Source organism: Citrus sinensis, chromosome 2 (assembly GCF_022201045.2).
Source record: "Citrus sinensis cultivar Valencia sweet orange chromosome 2, DVS_A1.0, whole genome shotgun sequence".
NCBI lineage: Eukaryota > Viridiplantae > Streptophyta > Magnoliopsida > Sapindales > Rutaceae > Citrus > Citrus sinensis.
The window spans coordinates 28,070,722-28,096,134 of NC_068557.1; the positions used below are offsets into that span (position 1 = coordinate 28,070,722).

The 25,413-nt window shown below is 34.8% G+C and overlaps 1 protein-coding gene across 1 annotated transcript; it reads left to right on the forward strand.

Annotated features, from left to right (window-relative positions):
* Window positions 1-1,650: 1,650 nt before the first annotated feature.
* On the forward strand, window positions 1,651-25,343 carry LOC102627710 (187-kDa microtubule-associated protein AIR9). Its single transcript, XM_052434667.1, has 39 exons — window positions 1,651-1,889; window positions 2,009-2,069; window positions 2,352-3,223; window positions 3,820-3,891; window positions 4,491-4,556; window positions 4,671-4,742; window positions 4,821-4,886; window positions 5,023-5,085; window positions 5,181-5,246; window positions 10,277-10,376; window positions 10,717-10,818; window positions 11,691-11,923; window positions 12,027-12,141; window positions 12,626-12,746; window positions 12,862-13,037; window positions 13,921-14,056; window positions 14,374-14,474; window positions 14,568-14,615; window positions 15,171-15,355; window positions 15,470-15,587; window positions 15,924-16,051; window positions 16,155-16,323; window positions 17,133-17,251; window positions 17,464-17,632; window positions 17,877-17,961; window positions 18,063-18,136; window positions 18,230-18,349; window positions 19,087-19,282; window positions 19,377-19,498; window positions 19,844-20,051; window positions 20,425-20,498; window positions 21,031-21,169; window positions 21,691-21,872; window positions 22,293-22,448; window positions 23,269-23,400; window positions 23,654-23,712; window positions 24,213-24,245; window positions 24,340-24,471; window positions 24,917-25,343. The coding sequence occupies exons 3-39, from the start codon at window positions 2,399-2,401 to the stop codon at window positions 25,091-25,093; spliced, it is 5,139 nt and encodes a 1,712-aa protein (XP_052290627.1). The 5' UTR covers window positions 1,651-1,889; window positions 2,009-2,069; window positions 2,352-2,398; the 3' UTR covers window positions 25,094-25,343.
* Window positions 25,344-25,413: the final 70 nt, after the last annotated feature.

Here is a 25,413-nt window from a genome sequence, read left to right on the forward strand (position 1 = left end):
GGATCCCACTCCCACTCCCCACTCCCCACTCCAAAAATGAGTGGGGCCCACGGAGTGGGATTCCCAATCCGTGGTTATTTTAAGCAAGTAAACGTTGGAGTGGGAGGAATCCACACTCCTCACTCCCACTCCAGCAAGTAAACACAACCTAGATGTAGTTACGTTGCTCTCATTCTCGATTATCGTAGGTAGTGTTATGTATACGAAATTTTTATTGTTTAAAAATATTAAATAATGTGAATTAATTAATTAAGTAATTAATTAAATTATTTAAAATAAAATTTAAAATGTCTATCGTTACTTTGATTATGATGCATGTTTTTATATTTTAATTGATTATGATGCATGTTTTTTATATTTTGAACTAGTTAGAGGTATTCTCAGCATAGGATATACTTGAATTTAGCAATTATTGTCTAATCTTCTGAGTACGGTCAGTTAAAGTGAAATAATCAATCTTAGACTAAACAGTCTACGACTGAAAATACAGTCATATATAAATCATAAAATAAAAGGATTGTCGATTGTCGTCGGCAGGAACAACAAATAATAAATCACAATCTTTAGTTCTTCATGTTTTTCTCGCCGTGATCAACAGCAGCAGCAAAAAATGCAGGTGCTGGAGGGTTTCCACTGGCCCCAGAATCTTGAAGCCGCATTGTTACGAGAGACATATTGCTTAAGAGTTAGAGGTGGTGGCGGTGTAGTACTTCCCGGCTTCCCGGTTCTTTCTAACGTGCCAATCCATGCGATCGCTTTGCTTATCTCGAGACACAAACCTCGTCCCACAGGTTTTGCATTGTCTTGAGAGATCAGAATACATTGCCCTTATATCAGACTCATGTCGCAGTCGCACTTTAAGCTTGACACGGTCGATAACTCAACTCCCATAGAAAAAGAATCCTCCTGATGATCGCCAGCAGGTGCTTGCTGTTGTTTCGGCGGCAAGGAAACGGCTAATTAGAGCAAAATTAGCTGAAGGAACATGCAGTTGTGCTTTTGTTCATTGGTTGGGGTGATCTTGCACAAGATTCATCTGTTTCCGATAATAGGAGGCAGTACTGAATAGCATTGAAATTGGAGTCATCAGGGACTGGAACTGGCCGTGACTCTTGACTCTAACTCCTCGTCCGTTTGTGTTTATGGAGATACATCATCATTGCGCAAGGGAATGAGCTAGATACATCATCATTATTAATAAAAGGCAATGCCCTTGTATAGCAGATTATCCAATTGATCTTTGTCTATAGGTAACGACAAAGAATTCCCGCATTTGCTAAGGATTTTATTATTGTACAAGTTCCCTGAAGCAAAAATCCTTCTCCTCCACGGTAACATCTTTTAATTTTTTTATCTCAAGAAAACCCTTCACCTTCTATCGCTAAATTTTAACTTTAATTTAAAATAGTACTATTAATATATTCTAATATCAGAAGCAAATGAATTTTATTATTTCAAGGAACCCTCTTTTTTTTTTTTTGAATTTACTATATAAAAAGATCCAAACAACACTTCTACTATCGACATTTTCACGTTTTTTTTTTCCGCCATTTCAAAATGAAATTCCCTCGAAAATATTATTTTATTATTTTATCATTTTATCATTTCAGATTTTCAATCGTCATCTAGAAGACTTTCCCTTTTTACCTCTCAAAAAATACAAAAGCACACACTGTACTTAGCTACTTTTTCCTGTCACTCACTACCTTCACCTCATCTTCCACAACAACTCTCTTTATCTCTCTTACTTTAATTTGCTTCTTCTGTTGCCACGCAGCAAAAACTCACTTGCTTTTGCTGCCAATTTGTAAATCCCTAGCGGAAATATTTTCAGTTTCGGTTACGGTTTTTACTTCACTAGATCTAACTGAACCGCTCTATTTTGTCAGGTACTTACATTTTCTTTTTCGGAAGTTTTTTTCCTCATTGTTTCTACTTTTTAGCTTGTTTTGGTGCTTGGATCAAAGAACTGCTTTAATTTTGCCTTGAGAACTTTATTTTGTCCTAGATCCAAGAATGCGGGTTGCAGGCTTGGGAGCTTTGGTTTCTTTCTGAATCTTCTACAAATTGTAAGTGATTTGGGTTTAAAGTTGTGTTCTTTGGTGGTTATGTGTGCGAAATTTGCTGCATTATTGTTTTTTGGTGATTGAGAAAAGTGATTTAGCGTGAAAATTTGATACGGAATTAACTAATTTTTAATGTCGTTTGTTAAGAGTGAAAATGGCACCTGAACTGAAGAAAATTCGTTCATTTACGTGCAAATATTTAACGGAGCATCATCCTTTCAATGAAAGGAAAAACTGGTACTGACAATTTTTTTTTACAATTTTGTTGATTATCATTTTCCTTAGGCTTGGATTAGGCCTTTTGCTCTTAATTTACTGTGACAAGTCCTGGAATGGAGAATCCAATAGTGCAAACAGATGAAGATCCTGTAGAGAAACAGTCCCCTGTAAGTTCTGTTGAGAGTGCAAAAAAGATTACCAAGGTTGGGAAGCCTGGTGTTGCAGCAACATTGAAGGTCTCAGTGGCACCTAGTTCCAGTATTAAGAAGAAAACAGACCCTAAAAGTGGATCTGCACGAAGTTCGAATCTGACCAAACCAACTGTAAGTGCCTCTTTGAAAACCACAAATTCAGTTCCTGTGACTAGGAGAAAAAGTACTGGAGGATTGCCTGAGAAGTCACCAGCTTCTACAACTAAACAAACAATCACGGCTGATTCAGCTGTGGGGAAGAAAACCAATACTGTGCTGTCAGAACCTGTTAGGCGGTCACTCCCTGAAATTAGAAGAAGTTCATTACCTTCAGTTGTTACTAAACCTACAAGCACCCGGGCAAGTGTTTCCCAGACTAGGAAGTCAGTTCCTATATCACCAGTGGGCCGGAGTTTGAGCAAATCCACAGGGTCTGATGCTAAGACAGAGACTCTCAAGAAGGCTTCAACTAAGCCAGCGTTATCAGTTGCCTCTTCTTCTAGAAGGGTGTCCTCTATGTCATTGGACAGTAGTGGCAGCAATGTGAGTAGAAAGACAATTTCAAAGGTTTCTTCTCCATCAGTTAGGTCCCCTTCAGTTTCTAGTGGACTGCGGAATGGGTCTTTATCATCATCTCTGGATCGGAGTTCTAATTTGTCTGGACAGAGGAGAGCAGGGACACCACAAAGCAAGGATTCTCGGTTCATTGTTCTTCCACAAGTGGAGATCAAAGCTGGAGATGATGTGGTAAGCACTAAATTGGAAAATCTCTTTGGAAGATACTAAATGTAGTTTCTAGTGAAATGACCGCGAGACATAACTGTGTATTTTCTATTGGAAAATTCTGTCTTGCAGCAATTCAGTTGATTTCATATTATTATCATTATCATCATCATTCTTATTTTGATCAGAGATGAGAAATGAGTTTTGTAATAATAAGAAACTAACTTACAATATTGGTGAACCACTAGCAACTAAGTTTTACAATTGAAGAAAGACCAACTAAGAACACCAAAGTTAAATCATACAACTTTTATGAAGGAAGAAGAAAGAAGCTTCGAACATGTATATAGGTTGTTGTCCTTAATCACGAAGTTATTCAGGAACTTCATTTCCTGAAGTTATGAGGACATTTTTTCAACTAGTGGAGCATAATTGTTGCTATATTGTTCTAAGTTATGACTTGATTGTTTGGTTCAGTTTATATGCTATGTTGCTATGCCTTCACATTCTATGTACATGCATTTTTCTCATGATTTTGAAGCAGAGTTTTTGTCAAAATATTATGTTTGGCTATGCCATGCCTGCTGTTCTAAACTTATTTGTGCTTCTTATCATGTCAGAGATTGGATCTTAGGGGTCATAGAGTTCGCAGTCTCATTGCTAGTGGGTTGAACTTGCAACCAAATCTTGAGGTAAACTATCATATTTTGGATGAAATAGTGCATGTATTTTGATGTGTTAGTGGTTTTGGTAATTTGCTAACTTAAAATTGTTTAATTTAATTTCCAGTTGCTTAATGTAGTCTCTGTGGAATTGTCGTTATGATATATGCATAATTGTAAACAGTGGACCTTTCATTTCATTTATAGTATTAGTTTTATTGTCTTTTGTTGTCCAATTGTGAAACTAGCGTGTGATGAAACTTGAATGCACTGATATTTTGTATTGTTTATCAGTTGTTCATATTGTTTCATCAGGTTTTGTTAATATTTCTTTTAGAGGATAGATAGTCATTCCCCCCCCCCCCCCCCCCCCCCCCCTCCCTCAGGTTCTTTCATTTTTATTATTTCAGAGAATTTATTTTCATTGTAATGTTTGAAATATTGGGGCTCGTGGGTTTCTCTCAGAGGTTGGTGAATGGATTGGCAAATTTCGAAAAACTGTAATTACCTACAATGTTAGGGAAATCAATCATTTTTTCGTGCCTACAATGTCTCAAGTTATCATATTTCCCAACGATTTTTCTTGATACAGTTACTATAGTTCATTTCCTAACACTCCTATTTGGCAGTTTGTTTATCTCAGAGACAATATGCTATCAACATTGGAAGGAATTGAGATATTGACGCGAGTGAAGGTTTCTGTTCACTTTACTTATAGATTTTTGCCCTTTCATTGTCTTGAGAATTGTAAAGCCTGCAGGATTTGAACCTCTTGAGATGGCTGATAACTGGTTGAAATTCTTTTCCAGGTTCTTGATCTGAGTTTCAATGACTTTAAAGGGCCAGGATTTGAACCTCTTGAGAATTGCAAAGCCCTGCAGGTTTGTCTTGTGAAGTTTTCTCTCATCTGTCATGAGTTTACCATGAAATAAGTTCCTGAATATTTATCAGTTTTGCAGCAACTGTATCTTGCTGGAAACCAAATTACATCTCTTGGAAGCCTCCCAGAGCTTCCCAATTTGGAGGTAAGCCTTGAAAATAGTTTTCAGCTTTGTGATAAGGTATTCACAATTTGTATTCTAAACTTGAATGCATGGTAATTATTTACTCATTTCTTTTAAATTTATTTTTTCATATCTTTCTTTTGTCCCTTTTTCCTAGTTTCTCTCTGTTGCTCAAAATAAGTTGAAGTCTATTGCAATGGCAAGTCAACCTCGACTGCAGGTTTGTTTCTTTTGATTGAAAGCCATTGTTGCTTCTTTTTTATGGTTATTTTACATCAAGATGTAAACTTTTCTCCTCTTTTGTCCCTTTTACAGGTGTTAGCTGCCAGCAAAAATAAAATATCCACTTTAAAGGGTTTTCCTCATCTACCTCTCCTTGAGGTTAGTATCCTTTGTATTGCTCGTATCTGCATAGCACATTTATTAATTGTTCAATAAAAACCAAAATATGACATTATTAAAAAGGATAAGTAGTTTAGACCTGTTCAATCCAACAAATGTACATCTTCAAATTCATTCATCTGGTCTTTTATAGATCCTTTAATGCCATTGTTTGGCCCTTACTAGCTCAAGAGGTCACTTAACATGGTGTAAGAGCTAGTTTTGACCAATAGGTCTTGTGCTCGGGTTCGTCCACATATCGGTCCTTGTTTGGGGTTTGTTTAATGTGGCAAGCTTGTTTGGTAAGTTTCTTGCATGCCGTTGGGGCTTAATAAAGCATAAATCTATTATTTTGTTTCCTTCCCACCATCTTAAGCTTTTAGGTCAAGTAGTTTCAAGTCCTAAGGTTTTAATTAATGTGTGCTTATATTTTTTGCGTGGATTCTTTAGATCTTCCTTTAGGAATCATCAACAGTTTAAATCTTCTGATGTTAGAATTTTGAAAAATAGTGGACATGGAATTTAGCAGGTTGCATAGTTTAATATAAGGTCTCATTTCTATGTATTCAAGTACGTTGGATGATTTGATGTATCTTGATCATTCTATCTTCTTATCATGCAAATTGTCATGATCTAATTTAGACATACTAAGATATTGTCTCTCTGGGCTTGGGCCCTCACGAATTTGTTCTCAAAGCACCCATATATCCCAAAACGCGTCCTATCAATTAAAGTTTGAATATTTATAAGCATTAGACTTCTCCTGTACCCTAGCAATGTAGGACATTACAATGGTTTAGATCATATTTTATAAGCATTAGGCTACTCCTATATCCGAACAATGTAGGATATTACAATCACCCCCTTAGTAGTCGAGCGTCTTCATTTGATAGGGCTTGAATCCCTAGGGCATTTTGTAATAGGCTTAGATTTCCAACTCCATTTTGTAATAGGCTTAGATTTCCAACTCTCACACTTTTGGTTAAGATTGGCTTTGATACCACTTGTAACACCCCGGACCAAAGTTTGAGTAGTTCGTCGTCAAGTGTAATTCATTACTTGAGAATATTGTCTAGTTCAACATATAATAATTACATATTCAAAAGCAATTTACAATAATTACTAGATATTATGAACGAAGCTTTTGTCAGCATAACTTTTTGTAAAAACTTAGATTTTAACAACTATTATTACTCTTATCTAATCATACTTCTCTAAAATTTATTTATCAAAGATCAAGAATCGGAACTTACTTTAATTGCACATCAATGGACCTCCTTGGATGATTTGAATAGATCCATTCTTAGAAAACATCAAAATAAAGATATTTGAAGCTCAAATACAATTTTTGATAGTTAGTGGACCTTAATAGAACTTTCTCCTTGATCCCCTTCTTCCTTCTCAATGTCGATCTCTATTTTTGATACTTATTGGACTTTCCTTTAATCCCCTTCTTCTTTCTCAATGTCGGCCTCTCTCTTGTTAGAAATAGAGGTGTCATTTTTCTTTATGTACTAAGGGTGTATTTGGAACATGGGATTATGTGGTAATTAAACACTGTTCACATTAGTTTAATGTCAATACCATGTTTGGAAAAAAATTGCAAGGGGTTAAAGGAGTTGTGGCATTAGTGTTTTCCTTCTGCCTCTTTTTTCTTTGTTTTTTTTTGCTTTTTTTTTAATAATAAAAAATAAATATAAATTTTTAATATAATATAATATAATATTAATTTTTATTTTCTTTTATTTTTACATCATAATTATTAATATAAATTAATAATTTATTATTCATATTTTAATTTTGTTATATGAAAAATATAACTAAATAGTGTATTATTTAGTTATATAATAATTAATATATAAAATTGATTAATATTTAATAAGTTAATGTAACTAACAATAAGTACTTAAATGATATATAAAAATAAAAATATAACATAATATTACATTATTTAATTATATTATAGTCATTAATATAAAAAAATTGATTATTATTTAGCAATATAACATAACTAATAATAAATACTTATGTGTATAAATTCAAATAATATTAATTTAAAATTAATACCAATCGAAATAATAATATAAAATATCATTACGTTATGATATTATTTAGAGATTGTTTGATTAAATTATTTACTTTGATCTTTATTCACATGTTATATATCTAGAGAATATTGAAAAATAAATGTTATGTTGCCAAAAATATAAGGCTATAAGCTTTGATCTTTATGAAAATTATGATATTTTTTAACAATTATACTAAAAAATAATGTTAAATTTCTAAAATTTAAGACTTCTATATTTAGTATTTTTCTAGGTACTAATAAATATTATTTTCTAAATATATAATTTAAGTTAAATACAAGAAAATTAATATAGTTCAATGTAGCATAAGATGTTCTACAATATTATTATAATACAATGCTAATGAAATATAGTATAATACAATGCATCTACATTAGAATAATGCAATAAAGTATAATACAATACAGTATGCCAAACGTACTCTAAGGGATTAGGGTCAGTTAAGTGTTTTGGGAAAGACTAAAGTTCCCTTGACTTAAGGAAATAACAAAAATATCCCTAAGCGATTGGTGGCATTATATTTGGTTGTAATATCTTGCATCGCTTGGGTATGGGAGAAGCTTAATGCTTAGAAGAGATAGTCCACACTTTAACTTACGAGACGCTTTTTAGGGTGTATGGGCATCTTAAAAACAAATTCATAAGGGCTTAGGCCCAAAGCGGACAATATGTTGCCATGTCTAGGTTGGATCATGACTGGTAGTGTTAGAGCCAATCCCGATCGAAAGTATGGGAGTAAGGGAACAAGGGCCTGTGGGACCTAAGTTTATTATATAACGCCTTGTAGATCTAAGCCTAGTCAAGTGATGACACTTGAGTTCTAAAAGGGTGATTGTAGTATTCCACATTACTCGAGTATAAAAGAAGCCTACTGCTTATAAAGGGTACCTTAAATGATAAGACTCATTTTGGGACGTATGGGCCGAGCAAATCCATGCGGGCCTAGGTCCAAAACGGACAATATCTTGCTTTAGTCATTTTTTCTACCATTGTGGAAGTGGAAGCATGTCATGATGGATTTCGTTAGTGGTTAACTGCATTTTTGAAGGGGCTGTGGGTTGTGGATCAATTAGCCAAGTCAGAGCAATTTCTTGCCATGAAAATCAGTGACCCTTCCATGCTGAAACTTTTAAAACACTAATATGTAGTCACCAACTTGAAACTCCAAGTCTCGCCTATAATGAGCAGCATATCTCTTCAGCCTACTTTGAGCTACAACGAGATGCTCTTTGATTAATCTTATTTTGTTAGTTGTTATCTTTATCAATTTTGGTCCCAACAATTTCCTCTCACAAACCTCTTCCCGATATATCAGGGATCTACACTTCCTTCCGTACAAAGATTTTTTTATGGATGATCACAACTAGTGAGGATGCCAGCTGTGACATCCCACATCGCTTGGGAAGGATGTTGCTAGTGAGCTGGGGTATTTCATTTGGATGATTGATTTTGATTTTATTTTGTAGACTTTAGTAAGGCAAGGATGATTGGAATTAGGTCTATGCCAAACTTTTAGGCTTTATGATTTATTGCTTTGTGATTTGTTTTGTATTAGTCTTTATAAGTATTTTTGGAGTATTTGTGGATCATCAGTAATATTGAGGTTTAGATTCTTTTGAGTGTAACTAAAAGCAAAGCATATTTCGAGGACGAAATTCTTATGAGGAGGAGAGAATATAATAGCCCCGATTATGTAGGGGTGTTTAGTCATTTTCTTAAGTGAAGGGCGTTTTATTATTTTTTCCCAAAACCTTTAACTAACCCTAATCCCTCAGTACAGAAAGAAAGATGTCATCTCTATTTTAGCAAGAGAGAGCTTGGCATGGAGAAAGAAGGGGATTGAGGGGGAAGATTCATTAGAGTCCAATAAGCTTCAAAAATTGTTTTTGGGTTTCAAATATCTTCATTTTGATAATTTCTAAGTGTGGATCTGCTCAAATTTTCCTAGGAATGTCCATTGATGTGAAATTTTAAGTTTCTATTCTTGGTCTCTAATAAATTTTTTAGAGAAGCATGATTAGAGAAGAGGAGTACTGTTAATCTAAAATTTTGCAGAGAATGATGCTCACGAAGGACTTCTTCAAAACTTATTGTAACTTGATTTTGAATTTGTAATTTTTATATGTTGAATTAGCTAATCTTATCGATGTTTTTGGAGCTAGTGGACATCTTGCTTATCATTTCTAAATTTTATATATTCAATTTGCTTAACTTTTTTTTCTCAAAAAATATGTTGAACTAGACAATAATATCAGGTAATGACTTATATATATATAGATGATGAACTGCTCAAACTTTGGTTTGGGGTGTTATACAAATATTTGAGGTTAAGCTAATTACTTTTTTTTTTTCCTTGAAATTCAGTGTTTTTTTTTTTCTCTTTTTCTAACTGGCGGCCATAAAATAATTATATATGGTATGATTTACACAATCTGCATGCTATATGGTATAAAGCTTCCTCTTGCATTTGAAACAAAAACCGACTAAACGCTTACATATATATTCAGCTCACCACCTGCAATAGATGAAATATGGGTTTGTTTGATTGTAGTTATGGTTTTTGTATCAGTGATTTGGAAACAGAATGTATTATTCTGTTTACATAACACCTAGAAACATGCAATACATGATTATCTTTTCCTCCCATGAAACTTCCACATTCTTCATACATCTCATTGGGAAAGGGTTTTGATGTAGAAGTGTTCCACCCACCCCCCCACCACACACACACACACACACCAATTCTTGAAGCTCTGTTCTGGGATGTTTATGTACTGCGTAAATTGGTGCTAAAGCTGACAGAAGGTTGTTATAGTGTTGATACATTTCTCAGGCTGTTTTTTCTGTATAGTGTGGACAAGTGGTTCACCTCCTTTTTTTATTCTTAATAAATTATATTCTTTTTGTATTGCAAAAAGTTACGTTTTGACTGCTGTGCTGCAGCATTTGCGACTGGAGGAGAATCCTATACTTAAGATGCCTCATTTAGAAGCAGCTTCCATTCTGCTTGTTGGTCCTACTTTGAAAAAATTCAATGATAGAGGTATACTATGAAATATTTCTGTTTCATTTTTGTGAATTTGACTTTATTTTGTCCCGTGGGAACGCATATCTTCTTGCTTTCTTATATATGACCTACCCTCTAACCGTAATCCCTTTTTGGCATCTCTGTGACAGCTTGTCCCTCCTTTTTTAAATCTTGTTTCACATTTTTATAGAATTTCTCATGTTTCTATTAAACCGCCCCAAACACCCCTCCAGGGGAAAAAAAAAGTTGCTATTATTATTGATATTATAGTTGTTGAAAGTGAGTTAATGCTCACTGTATTGGAAGTTTATCCATGCTAATGTTCACTATTGTCCAATGTGGGAAATACTGATAGATCTTTCACGAGAAGAGCTAGCTCTAGCGAAGCGTTATCCCCCACACACAGCTTTGTGCATTAGAGATGGTTGGGAGTTTTGTCATCCAGACCATGCAGCAGGTACACATTTGGGATGTTTTTGCAGATTGTGATAAAGAACTGCAGTGCCAATGGCATGTTTCAGCTCACGGTTGCTTTCGGAAAAAGTCAGCTTGGGACATATCTTTTCTTCCCCAGTTCCCCTTCATTTTGGAATAATAAACAAAAGCAACTTACAGTAACAGAAAAGGATGATACTCAATAGAGTGAATAAAGCTGGTATAAAACCAAATACAGGCTGATAATATACAAGTAATGGTGGTGTAGTCAGTTTATATATTTTAGTCTTTTTTGTGTACGAGTAAATTCATTGTTCGGCCATAAAGCTGAGCAATCACAGTCTCAGTCCTCTCATTTAGTCTCTTTTTATTGACCTCTGTTTGAATACTGCCAATGATGCAAGTACTGCCACTTATTTTGCAACTTGATTTTTCAATTGCCTTATGAAGTTCACTGACCAATTCCTAGAATTATTATCAGTTGTCAAGTTGAAACAATAGTATGTGTTCTTTGAAGTTTTAACATAAATTCTATCTTGGTGATTCTTTCAAAAATTAACATGGTCATGCTTGCTGTTGATGATCTATTCCTGCAAAAAGAATTTATTTCCTTTTAACTGTTGAAATTGGTTGTGTGGTTATTAAGAAACTAGAGATGAAAGATGGTATTGTTAAATTGCTTTGGACTTTGAGCTCAATGCTTAGTGTGACGTAGCAATTGATCTTCTTTGTTGGTTAATTTTCTTTAAGCTGTTCAGTGGATCTTAATTGTGTTTAGCATACACTTTTAGTTTGGAAGTACAATCCAATTGGATGCCAGGATAACGGTGCAAGGGTGTGATGAATTTTCATGTGTGTCAGTTTTATAATTCTAATGTTTGATTATATGAGCAGACTCAACCCTTTGTTTTCTCTCTGAGCAATGGAAGGATCATTTGCCTTCTGGTTATCAGCTCAAGGAAGCCTCTATAGATCAACCAGTCGAACAAGATGCTTGTCACAGTCACTTTGTTTTTGTTCAAGACAGCACTGTGAGCACTGATCTGCAATTAGGTTTGAAATATCAGTGGTTCATAGGAGAGAGACCACTTTCAATTTTTGTTGCTATTTCTGGTGTCACCAGTGAGGTAACTGATTCTAGCTATATCTTCTTTGCTGTTTGGACTTTGGGTGGAAAATATTGCTTTTCCTCTCTCTTCTCTTATGTTGATGACACCTTATGATGACCAGGTTTATTGGCCAAAGCATGAAGACATTGGTAAATTTCTGAAAGTGGAATGTACTCCTATACTGGGAGAAACTGAGTACCCTCCTATCTTTGCCATATCTTCTCCAGTTTCACGGGGTATGTCTTTCACTTTTTGTTGAAATTAAATTGCATATCTTTCATATGGGGTTCATGATATAAAATTTTGTGAAATTATGCCTTATCTAGCTTAGGGATTACCTTAAAGTAAAACCCTGAATACCTGTTAGTCCACTTATTTACGCACCAAGCAAATAAAATTTGAACTTTGAGATGCAACTTAGGAAGGATATCACACTTCTCTGTGATATATTGTAAGCCGATCCTAATTGCTTTCCTGTTGAACTTGGAGATTATGATCAATGAGATACTGCTTCATATTTATATTTTATTTTAGCTAGTATGGAGTGAAGCACTTGTACTCTTTTTTTTGGGGCATGCTTTGTCCCCAATTTTATTTTTTTTGCAACTTGCGTTATACTGTATAAAGAATTATTTTATTTTATTTTTTAAAATTCATTGTTTACTGAGTACTTATTAAAAGTCTCTATTGTTCTTTTTTATGCACCTTTATTATGCAAAGGTAGTGGAATCCCGAAGGTTGTGAACCTCGAAGTGCGTGGCGAACTAGTTGAAGGAAACATTATTAAAGGCTTTGCTGAGGTTGCATGGTGCGGTGGGACTCCAGGAAAAGGTGTTGCAAGGTATGACTGCATGTTAGTTGAATTCAGGATGTGTGTCAAGTTGTAAATGTTCTCTCGCTACCCAAAATAAAAAAGAAAAAAGAAAAATAAAAGCACTGTGTAATTGTGCTGATAGTTGGTTGCGGAGAAAGTGGAACAGCAGCCCTGTAGTGATTGCTGGTGCAGAAGATGAGGAGTATCGGTTAACCGTCGATGACATTGATTCAAGTTTGGTTTTTATGTACACACCTGTGACGGAAGAAGGTGCTAAAGGAGAACCGCAATATAAATATACTGATTTTATTAAAGCAGGTGTGTGGGGAAAGAAAACTTCTATGTAACTTTGTCCTTCATAATTCTTTGAACTTTTTATCTCATTAAAGGTTAGTGTTTGTTTACATGCATGCTTGTGTTTACTGCATCTTAGCACCTAAACAAATGAAGTTAATCTTGGGGAAGTTTAAGAGAAAAAAAAACCAGCTATAGATAATGATCTGAAACTCTTGTTCTCTGTAGTTTCTGTCGACCACCCACAGAATGGCTATTTTATGGATTGGTACTTGCATATCAATTAGTCCTTCTGGCAACTGCACTATGGAGCTGGGAAATCAAAGAAATAATCTTCTGTCTTGTATATGCAACTATTTAAAGTATCCCTATTTTGTCAATTAAGCTTGACTACATTCCCCTGTCACTTCCAAGGGTCCTTGGAATATCATATTGACTGGACATCTAGTGAGAGTCAACTTACTGGGCTAGAACCTTTGAAATAGTTGCTCACTCTACCCTTTCTAACCATGACATTCTCTGTTTGGTGCCTATAGTAGTTGTCCCTGTAAAGTATCTAAAATGTTGTGGTCAATTGAGTCCGTTGCCGTTGTATTTCCTGTAATGAATAGAATGTCCGTTCTGCTCGTGTTTCTGTGTGTCGGTGTGGAATTACATTATTTCTTGTCTCCATAGGTCGTAGTGAATTTGCCGGCATGATTTTTCGTATTTAATTCAGTGTAGCTTGCTGATATTGCAAATGTGGGTATCATCTTTGTACTCTTTGCAGTGTTGTCGTTCCCTTGGGCAGTTGCTTCTCTAAGCCTAAATTTGATTATTTATTCAACTTGGACGATCGTTTTGCTTCTTAATTTCTTAATAAAACTGAATGAGTGTCTGATGAAATAAGAATGTTTACTTGTGGCAGCTTCTCCATCTGTCCGTAATGTTTGTATTACTGGAGATGCTGTTGAAGGAAATATTATCAAAGGTGTTGGTGAATACTTTGGAGGAAGAGAGGGTCCCAGCAAGTTTGAATGGTTACGTGAAAATAGGGATACCGGGTTAGTTTACTTTTTCTACTGCCGTATGTAAAATCCATTCAACAAAAAAACAACTCAAAACAGATAGGAAGTAAACAGTAATTATTTCTGACCATTGTCTCTCAAACAGTTAAATGGATAAGGAAGATAAACTATAAAATGCCCCTACCCAAATGGATAATTCTCTCTGACAAAATTATGTGAAACTACAACTTTTTAGGGAAAGCCACTGCAGAAGAAGAAATCATCCATTTTGTTGGGTTGGGCTATGACCTTTAAGTTCATTTAGCTCCATTTATGATGATGTTCTTTTTATCTGTTTCATTTTCTTCTTGCAGAGAATTTGTATTGGTATCAACTGGTACATCTGAGTATACATTGACCAAAGAAGATGTTGGGCGACAGTTGGCCTTTGTATACATACCTATTAATTTTGAAGGTTGGTCCATTGCTTTGTCGTTTGTGGAAACTATTGAAACTTGATTGTATATAGCTTACAGATTTAGTAATTTAGTATTGGGTTGTTTTTCAGGGCAGGAAGGGGAATCCGTATCTGCAGTATCTCCTCCCGTGAGGCAAGGTACATTTGTTTAGTCAATGCATATTTTCTTCTTGTGTGCCCGTAAAGATGATTTAGAAACAGTTCTTCTATTTTAATTTAATTTTATCCTGAAACTTCTGGCTGTTTCATGAAGTGAATCCTTTAATGTTTACGTCTAGATGCATCTGATCCATTTCCTTTCCGAGGCCTTCTCTCTTCATTTATGATACCCCTAGGTGATCAGGAATATTAAAAAGATATTTTGCCTTCGGTTCTTTGAAAATCAAATGATTGGGGTACTCTTTCAAGTTAATTTGATTTGAAACATGCACTTGTTCACACTGTAACTACAGTGTCGACTAAGTTTTTCCATGTTAAAGGGCAGGGCGGGTTTAATTCTATTTTATATTACTATAATCTCATAATGTATTATCTAGCTTGGGTTTCTTTATCTTTACTTTCTGATGTTTCTTATTTGTCATGTTATCTCAAATAACATGTCTTGCTTTTAATTGCCTCTAATCATCATTTAGCGTGGTGCATAATACTGTTATCATCCTGTCTTTTGATTTCCTGTCTTTGCCCAAATTTCAGCCCCCCCAAAAGTAACCAATGTTAAGATAATTGGTGATTTAAGGGAGAACAGTAAGATTACTGTAACTGGTACTGTTACTGGAGGAACTGAAGGTTCTAGCAGAGTGCAGTGGTTTAAGACAACTTCTTCATCAATGGACGGTGAAAATGGTCTTGAAGCAGTGAGCACCTCCAAGATAGCCAAGGTAAAGGCACATTTTTATTCTTTTATGGTGATCCTTCACATATACAGGTTACCTTCATGAATATATTTTGCTATTGCCTTGTACTCTCTTATTTGAGCTTTCACCTCTATTTAGGCATTTCGTGTACCTTTGGGAGCTGTTGGATATTATATTGTTGTGAAATATACTCCTATGACTCCTGATGGTGAATCTGGAGAACCAGAATATGTTATATCAGAAAGAGCAGTTGAGAGTAAGTAAATTTCTTTCTTTTCATTCTGTAATTTGTGTTGACAACTGCAAAACTACTGTCAGCGATTTCTGGATGCCTGTGTCATGACTTGTAACTGGGATTTTCTTTTCTTTCTCTCACTTATAAGAAACACAGAGAATCTCCTTGTTAAATAAACTCTTGTTTTCTTTTTGTTTTAACTTAAATGACTGCTTTATCAGTTGAATTTGATACTTTATTTTTGCACAAATCTACCAAATAGCTACTGGTTAAGACTCAAAGGAGAAGGTTTCTGGTAAAACCTGTTAAGTTCTTTAAGAAATTGTGCTTCACTAATTCGTATTGTTTTAACTGTAGCTCTTCCTCCAAGCCTGAATTTCCTCTCCATCACGGGTGATTGCATTGAATGTGGAATACTGACAGCATCATACGGCTACATTGGTGGTCATGAAGGAAAAAGTATATACAACTGGTATCTTCATGAGGTATATACACTTTGATCCATGCAGTGCCATGTTTTATTGAATATCAGGAATATGAACGAATTTCTATTATCTTATTTCTTACATCTTTTCTGTGAATCTGCAGGTTGAAACAGATATTGGCACTCAGATACCTGAGGTTTTTGGACTTCTTCAGTATCGTGTAAGTAAAGATGCTATTGGTAAATTCATTTCCTTCCAATGTACTCCAGTCCGTGATGATGGAGTTGTTGGTGAGCCAAGAACTTGCATGGGGCAGGAACGTGTTCGTCCTGGTAATCTTATCATCTTATGGTTCAATATTTGTTTGCAAATAATATATGAATTAAAATAAAGGATTTCTGTTTCAAAATAATAAGGGGCGAAGGAAATTTTTACTGAACTATTGTTGAAGATGTGAAATGTAATTAGTTATAATTTTTTACACACTATGTGAAACTGAACAATTATATTTGGTGCTAAATAGTAACTATTGTGAGTTCCAAATGATAGCTCATTTAAACAACATTTTGTGTTAGCATCTAAGTGAATTTATGAAGTAGCTAATTTAGTCTTTTATTTTTTCAACTGTTCTGCCATTTCTACAATTTATTACATGGACTGAGTTAAGTATTTTGGGTTTGTTCGCCTAGTTCTTAAGAGTTCTCCTTAAAGATTATTTATTCGCAAGCAAATGTGTCAGATTGAAAACCAAAGTTATATCATAAAATATTCAAAAGAAGCGTGCACTTAAACAATTTAAGTATCAGTTAAGATAATTGATAATTGTAAGTGTGCAAGTTTGAATTTAGTTATATTAGTTTCAGATTGAATACTTAACATTTGATAACGGTGTTTTTGTTGTCTGTATTTTGGTTAGCTAAATTTATGTGCTCTCTGTCGATTTTCAAGCAAAGTAATAGTGAGACGTCTGACTTGCATGCAAATTTGAAGCATTAGTTACTTATCACTACTTCTACTTTGATTGTTGTGGGGGTGTGCAGATATTTGTTCTTGTGTGTGTGCTTCACTATTCATTTATTGATGGGTTTTTTGGATAAGTCTTTCAAATCTGCTTCTTATGCTGAGCGCTGCTTGGTGTTAGGGAGTCCAAAATTGCTTTCTCTACGAATAGTTGGGGCAGCGGTTGAAGGGACTATACTAAGTGTTGACAAGAAATATTGGGGTGGAGAAGAAGGAGATTCAGTTTTTCGCTGGTTTCGGGTACTTATATTCAACTCATTCTCCATCTCTTTCCTGTGTTCTGTTCTTGTGGGTCCATGGGCCCATGTGTAAAGTGGCAGGAGTTTGTATGGAAAATCGCCTACTATAACACTGGAGCTTCAATTGCTGTTAGCCCCCCATACCTTCCCCCCTCTTTTCTGGCTACTGTAGTAATTTTTACTATGTTTTTAAATACATAATCGTCATTGCAGACATGTTCAGATGGCACACATTGTGAAATCAGGTGTAATACTACGTCATCATACATGCTATCACTGGAGGACATTGGCTTCTTTGTTTCAGTTTCATGTGAGCCTGTCAGAAGTGACTGGGCTCGAGGCCCTATTGTTCTTTCTGAACAAATTGGACCTATCATACCTGGTAAGTAGTTTAATTTTCATTATCCTACATTAAGGGTTTATTTATTATTGCCCTGTATTTTTGGCATTTTAAGAACTGAGAAACTTCTTTTTCTTTTGTTCACTGTTGGTATCTTTGTGGCTTTGCCTAGCGTTGTTAGAAGTATATTTAAATATCATAAATGCTGAGAAGTATGCATTCTGTCTTTCCAGGAGTGATTGCAAATTAAATTTTAGACTGTCTTGAGCTTTATTTTGTGATGCAGGTCCTCCTACTTGCCAGTCCTTAGAATTTTTAGGATCGATGATTGAAGGACAACGCTTGAGCTTTGTTGCTGCATACAGTGGAGGGTGAGATTTTTGATGAAGCACTATCATGTTTAATGAAAACTGAATTTCCTGACCTCCTTGTAACTGTTACTCATGACACAAAAGTATATATTCTAATTTAGGGAAAGAGGAAATTGCTTGTATGAATGGTTTAGAGTGAAAAGCAATGGTGTCAAAGAGAAATTAAGTACTGAAGGTGAATTTCTTTCTTTTATGTGATATTATAATACTGATCTGTTTACAAGTAGATGATGACTTATTGACATGGTTATGTAATTTTTTCAAACAGAATTCCTTGATTTGACTTTGGAGGATGTGGGGAAAAGAATAGAACTTGTTTACACTCCCATGCGCAAAGATGGAATTAAAGGGAATCCTAGAACCATTGTCTCTGATGTGATTGCTCCTGGTGAGTTGTATATAAGGAACTAGATATATACTTGGAATAAAACTGCTCAAAGTTTTGGTGCTTTCTTTCTTGGTCTCGTAATCGAGTCCATTGGGAACTTATTACACTATTTTGTTAACTTGGCTTGTGTGCTCTGACAACAAGTGTTGTGCATGCCTTATCTTGGCCAACATGTCATTTAATACATGAATATGTACTTTAATGAAAAAAATGCCTTGCATATACAGACTATCTAACTGAAACTTCCTTAAAGCAAGCTTTGAGACAGGAAGACTGCTAGCTTTATAAGAATTTCAAGTTAGTTAGCCATAGACCTATGCTGGATGGTAAGTTGAATTGCCAGTAAAGATAGGCTGTTTCTCACAGGGAATTTACCAACCTTCTAAAACTAGCAAATTCGATCTAAACTAGACATTTGTAGAATGTGATGCCCATTTATACTAAAGAAAACAAACATAATTTATTAAAATTTTGGTTAGAAAATTTCACCCTGAAACACAATGCTCAAGCCATTGGGTGACAACCAATACATGCTAAATTTTGTAACACTGCTTAGTTGCCTTCTGTGATTTGATAATCATCGACTTCAGCCTTTTGATATCATACTCAACAGAGTTGGTAAGAATTCCATTTATTTAACTGGGTTAATCATTGTTTTGGTTTGTGTATATTTATGTTCTGTGATACTTAAGTTACCTTATTTCTTGCCCTCTTGATGCCTCTGCATCTTTCAACAGCGAATCCAGTGGGATTGGACCTTGTAATTCCTGATTGCTGTGAGAACAATGAGATTATCCCGCAGAAAAAGTATTTTGGTGGACAGGAAGGTGTTGGAGATTATATTTGGTACAGAACAAAGAATAAGTTACATGAATCTGCATTGATGGATATATCTAATGCTTGTGAAGATGTTTTTGTATGTGGTAAAACGTTGTAAGTTCTACTTATTCTGATGCATTCCGGGATCCAAGAGTTCATGTTTCCATCTGCAAGAAGTAAATTTGTGACTATCTTGTGACTGTTGCAGAACATATACACCATCTCTTGAAGATGTGGGGGCTTATTTGGCCTTGTATTGGCTGCCAACTCGTGTAGATGGAAGATGTGGTAGGCCATTGGTCTCAATATCTGACTCTCCAGTGGCCCCAGGTACAAATAATTCTAATTGTAATTAAATAGTCAAAGTTAGTGAGTGTGTCATGTTGGCCAATATGTGGCCTTTCCATCAAAACTGCCTAAGCACATCTATTGTCAATTTAGCTATAATGAAGTGATTGATAGAACTTTCTGTAGTTTCCATGTGTTTTGTGTGTATTTGGATGCTTTTATGTGCTTGAATGGTAGCATGCATTTTTCTTTTATTTTCGAGCAAAACCACTTTTGTGCCGTCGGAAATGGTTGGTTAAATTTGGTCCTAGTCATATGAAGAGTTTTTAGCTGTTCAATTCCCTTAGAACTTGTTCTTTAACACATTGAATTACAACAATGTGGCAGCTTTTCCAGTAGTTTCTAATGTTCATGTGAAGGAGCTGTCTTCGGGTGTATACACTGGAGAAGGTGAATATTTTGGTGGGCATGAGGGATCAAGCCTCTTTAGCTGGTACAGAGAAACCAATGATGGGACCATTTGTCTTATTAATGGGGCTAACTCTAAAACTTATGAAGTTGCCGATACAGATTATACTTGCCGTTTATTGTATGGGTAATATTTCTGTCTCTTTTTGACTGACACATTTTGTTCTCACTGTTTTTTTTTAAAGTGTTATTATTTTTAAATCAGTAACAGGTAATATTTTATTGACATGAAAAGGATGAACTTGATATTTTACTGACATGAAAAGGATGAACTTGATATTTTACTGACATGAAAAGGACTAACTTCTGCAATTTTTATTTTATTAACAAAAATGAGATCCGAAGAAAAAGATGAACTTCTTTAAGATTTTATCACACTGAGACTCTGAACTTCTAAGAATTTGGCATGGTTTAGTTTTCCCCTTTAGAATCTAATCTTTAGCATAGGTGAGCAGTCCTTGTTGGTGTACCTATTTTGATAAGCATGTTCACATGTCTAGGTACACACCTGTTCGTTCAGATTCAGTTGTGGGAGAACTCAGATTGTCTGAGCCTACGGACATTATTCTCCCTGGTGAGTGATTTAATTGAAGCTTGGTCTATGTGATATTCATTGTTTCGTAAAATGGTATCTGCATTTGTCATTCTAGATGCCAGACCAGTATTGTTAGCAGTACTGAAATTTTTAGTACATTGAGCTGTGTTGGTATTGAAAATGCTCAGAGCTATTGTTATATTTATTTTACCATGTAGAAGAAATAGAGTTTCTGTTGGATGAAGACACCGGCATAATTGTAGGTTGTTGATTCTTTCCATTATAACCCCTGCCACCCCACTCTGGCTTCCTTTCCCTTCTGTTGCCCCCTACTTAGTAGGGATGTTAGGTGAAGATCCTTAAATCATTTTGAAGATTGTCTAGTTAGTTCAAGCCACGTAGCGTTATGATGCTTCCAATGCTACTCAAACCTTTCCTTTTGATGATCGTCAAACAATTGGATGAATAGCTTATACTGTTTATTTTATTTTTTATTATTTTTTCATATAGCTTATACTGTTTATTGAAACTCGAGTCTAATTAATTTTGAATTGGACATTGGATTGCCTAGAGCTTCTGAGGGTGGAGATGCTTGCTCTAACTGGAAAGGCGATGGAAGGTGATGTACTCACTGCTGTTGAAGTCATCCCAAAGAGTGAAATTCAACAATGTGTTTGGAGCAAGTATAAGAAAGATGTACGATACCGGTGGTATGATGCTGCATCCTTTCACTTCGCATGATTTCAATTAGTGCTGCAACCTTATCTTCTCCTCCTTTATGTTGCAGTATTTTTTTAAATCTGTAGTTAGTTTTGCTAGGAAAATTCAATTATTAAATGTCAATAAACTGTAAAAGCTGCAACCTGCTTTAGCAGATAATTTTTTATGTCTTTCCGTGCCAAAATTCTGTGCAGGTGAGTTTTTTTTTTTAAATAATGCTGCTTTATGTAGGAATTATCATAAATAGCAATTCAAATGTATAATTCTTATTTCCTTATGATATGTAAAATCAATATGCAAATTACTAGGAGGGGCAGTTTCAGTTTTCAAACTTGATTTTATTATTGTAAAATCAATAATGCTTGACCTGGGAAGGCTGTTTGTTAGTTGAAATATCCTGATAAAGTTGTAGATTTATCATGTTTTCTGAAACTAGCATAATAATAGCAACTTTTCGTTTAGCAAATTCTGTTCCTCTTTGTTCCTATTATGTGATGCAAGGATCCTGCAGGTTCTGTTCGTCAGATGAAGGTGATACAAAGTCTTTTGAACCTTTACCAGCACAGCATTCCTGCTCGTACAAAGTGCGGCTGGAGGACATTGGTCGTTGCTTGAGATGTGAATGCATGGTGACTGATGTGTTTGGAAGGTCAAGTGAACCAGCATATGCTGAGACAGCTCCAATTGTGCCAGGTCCTTCGTGTTTCAATTCAAGTGCTGAGTTAGACATTGTCTACATCTCTTTTATCTTTTGCTTTAATTTCCAAAGTAAAATGTTGTTGACGGTTGCAGACAATGAGATAGACAGATGCGAAAGATTCACTTTATTTTACATAAACAAATATGAATTCCAATTAAAACATTTATTCAATATCCTTGTTGAAGCTGTTCCTAATTCAAATGGCTCAAATACAGCCATATATATGTTCTCACTTTCTAAGCCTTTTCTGTTATATTCCTGTTTTATTATGATCATAATTTATTGTCATGATCTTTTCACTAATGAAAGACGCAGATTATTGTATAATTTTTTTATTTTTTATTATTACTATTAAATGTCTTCTTTAATTTGATCGTTTCTGTCCTAAAGTGTAAATTTTTGTTTATTTCCAGGAATTCCCAGAATAGATAAGCTAGAGATTGAGGGGAGGGGTTTCCACACCAATTTATATGCTATACGTGGAATTTATAGCGGAGGAAAGGAAGGGAAAAGCAGAATTCAATGGCTTAGATCCATGGTTGGAAGTCCTGATCTTATCTCCATACAAGGTATTTGAAATTCTAAGTTGTTCTTACCACACCCACATCTTCATTATTTAGTGTTCTCTCGTTATTATCTATCCCTTGTATTATCCAGATAATCAATATGAAATGGGAGACTATAGCAAGACAGTAAGTACTATTAGGGTGTGTTTGGTTGCAGTACAAAAGCATTGGATTGAACCCTCCTAGGATTGACATGGAAAAGGTATGGGTCCCATTTGGGTCCCACCATTTAATCCCCTATTTAGGTGATATCTCATCCCATGGCCCTCCATTTGAATAAACATTATTTAAATATTAACAATTTGTAGAATGATTATTAGTAATTAATTTTGAATTATAATTTAGATATTTAATTTGTTTCTGTTATAACTAACTTAATTAAATAATTGATAAAATAAATATAATGTAATATTTTCATTTTTAATTATATTTACAATCCAATCCAATCCCATGCTACACCAATATAGCATAGTGTTAAATATAATTCAGTCCAATCCATTCTAGTACCATCCCAATCCATTCCAGTACTATCCTGTCCAATCTAGTTCATTTTCTTATTGTTTTATATTTTTAATTATTTAATTTGTGTGAACAGCAAATGCATGATCTGTTAAGAGTTTGACAATTCTTAAATATCATAGGAATTATCTTTAGCAAATTATATTCTCAATATCTTTAGCAAATTATAGTCTCAAGTCCATCTTATATTATGAAAGCAAATTCTTCTGAGATTTTGGTCACTGACAAACAGCTTGAATTTAGTAAAGGACCCTTTTGGTTTTATTAAATATTTGATTCAAAAAGGTTAATTTTGTTATTGCAGGAGAGACAGGGAGGATGTATGAAGCTTATGTTGATGATGTGGGATATAGGCTGGTAGCCATCTATACTCCTGTAAGAGAGGATGGTGTTGAGGGGCAACCTGTTTCAGCTTCCACAGATCCAATTGCAGTTGGTAACTTGAAAAATGCCCTCCTACTTCTTTGTGATGCCAACTTTTGTCTTTTAGTTTTCTTTCCATAATATACGGGCAATTACTTATGATAATTTTTATAATTCGGACCTCAGACTAGATGATAAAAAAAATTTTATTCATTGTTCAGCTAACTTTGTTTAAAATATAAAAAAACTTGCTTATATTCGTGCATATGTTATATATTATATTGACCTTTCCAACGTATGATTTAAATTGTTGGATTTGATGGCAGAGCCTGATGTTTTCAAAGAAGTGAAGCAGAAGCTTGATCTTGGAGCTGTGAAGTTTGAGGTCTGATTCTTGTCCAAGTTACATTTTGATCTTATTCTAAAATTTTCCAATTTAGCCTGATATCAGCAATAAATACCTTTCCCTTTTCTATCTGACCCAATAGCAATGCAAGTTGATGCATGTGTCTCATATATCTTCATTCATTTGTCTTTTTATTTTATTTACGTATTCACTTTTTATAGTCCCATCCTGATAAAGTGTGCAAAATACAAGCATGCACATCATGCACCCTAAAATATTAAATCATGGTAACATGAGCAGTTATAGAGGTTTTATAAAGAGTATTTTATAAGAAATGCTGTCAATCTATAATATTTATCCTGTGTAATATTGATTACATTGTTTTATTAACTTCTGTCATAGAAATTGATGCTTCACTTAGTTGGATACAAACTTCTAAGAAATATATAACAATAAGCTCGTACATTACTTTGTGATAGCACTAATATTAAAAATGGTATTATCTTTCAACTGCTTAATGCTTTGATGTTTGGGAACAGGTTTTATGTGACAAGGACCGCTCTCCTAAGATGGTTTGTATTCCTATTTCTCTCTCAAACTTTAAATTTATTAGTTAGTGTTAGAAATTATTTTAACCAATATATCCTTACAATTTCTAATTTGCAGGGTCCTGGAGAAGGGAGTCTTGAGAGAAGAATTCTAGAAATTAATAGAAAAAGAGTAAAGGTGGTAAAGCCAGGGTCCAAGACTTCTTTCCCAAGTACTGAAATCCGTGGAACTTTTGCTCCTCCCTTTCATGTAGGTTTTCTGGTACAAGTCTGGATATTTTATTATATTTGTTTAGACTCTCATGTTAAATACTAAGTAGCCCCAGTAGGACATGCTTTTGCACGCCCATGTATAGAGGGACAAAGAAGAAAAAGTAGAAAAAGCTGTAGTTAACTTAGTCCTTAGTACATATCTGGTGTATAGCTAATAAGGGACCAGAAATAAGGCTGACTCTTGTCTGTCCAGGAGAGTTTGGGACAAAGTAAGACATGGTAGCTGATTGTGTATCTGGGCTTTTAGTGATTTGGAGCAGATCTCTACAATTCCTGAATTATCAAGGGAGTTTCTCTCTAGACATGAAAAACTTGAAGCATGTTACGAGAAATATGCGAAGATAATCTGTTGGGGGACATCGTTGTTATTATGTTCTGATATTCGGAGAAGTATTTAAACTCATGATTGTGATTTGTGACAGGTGGAGCTATTCCGAAATGACCAACGGCGGTTTAAGATTGTAGTGGACAGTGAGAATGAAATAGACTTGATGGTTCAGTCCCGGCATATGCGAGATGTCATAGTCCTTGTGATCCGAGGCCTTGCTCAGCGATTCAACAGTACATCCCTCAATTCTCTACTCAAAATAGAAACATAAGTTAGATTAAGAGATGTAAAGTGGACGTAGATCAAAATACGCTTTAGGTTTTGTCCATGCTGTCCCCTCCCTCCCCATTTTTTTTTTCACTGATTTCACTTTTGGCTTGTCAACGTGGGTGTTGTTACCTTGTCTATTTATTATTCTTTTCCAGTTGGAAATGTTGTGCAGTGCAGTGATCATAGTGTTGGGTTTGTTCAAAATTAGTGTTGTACATTAACATCAGTGGTAATTTTTCAGTTTGTTTCAAGATTGCCCTTTTTCTTTGCTTGTGACGGTTTGTATTCATTTGCCGGAATTGGGGGTTCTAACTTCTTGGA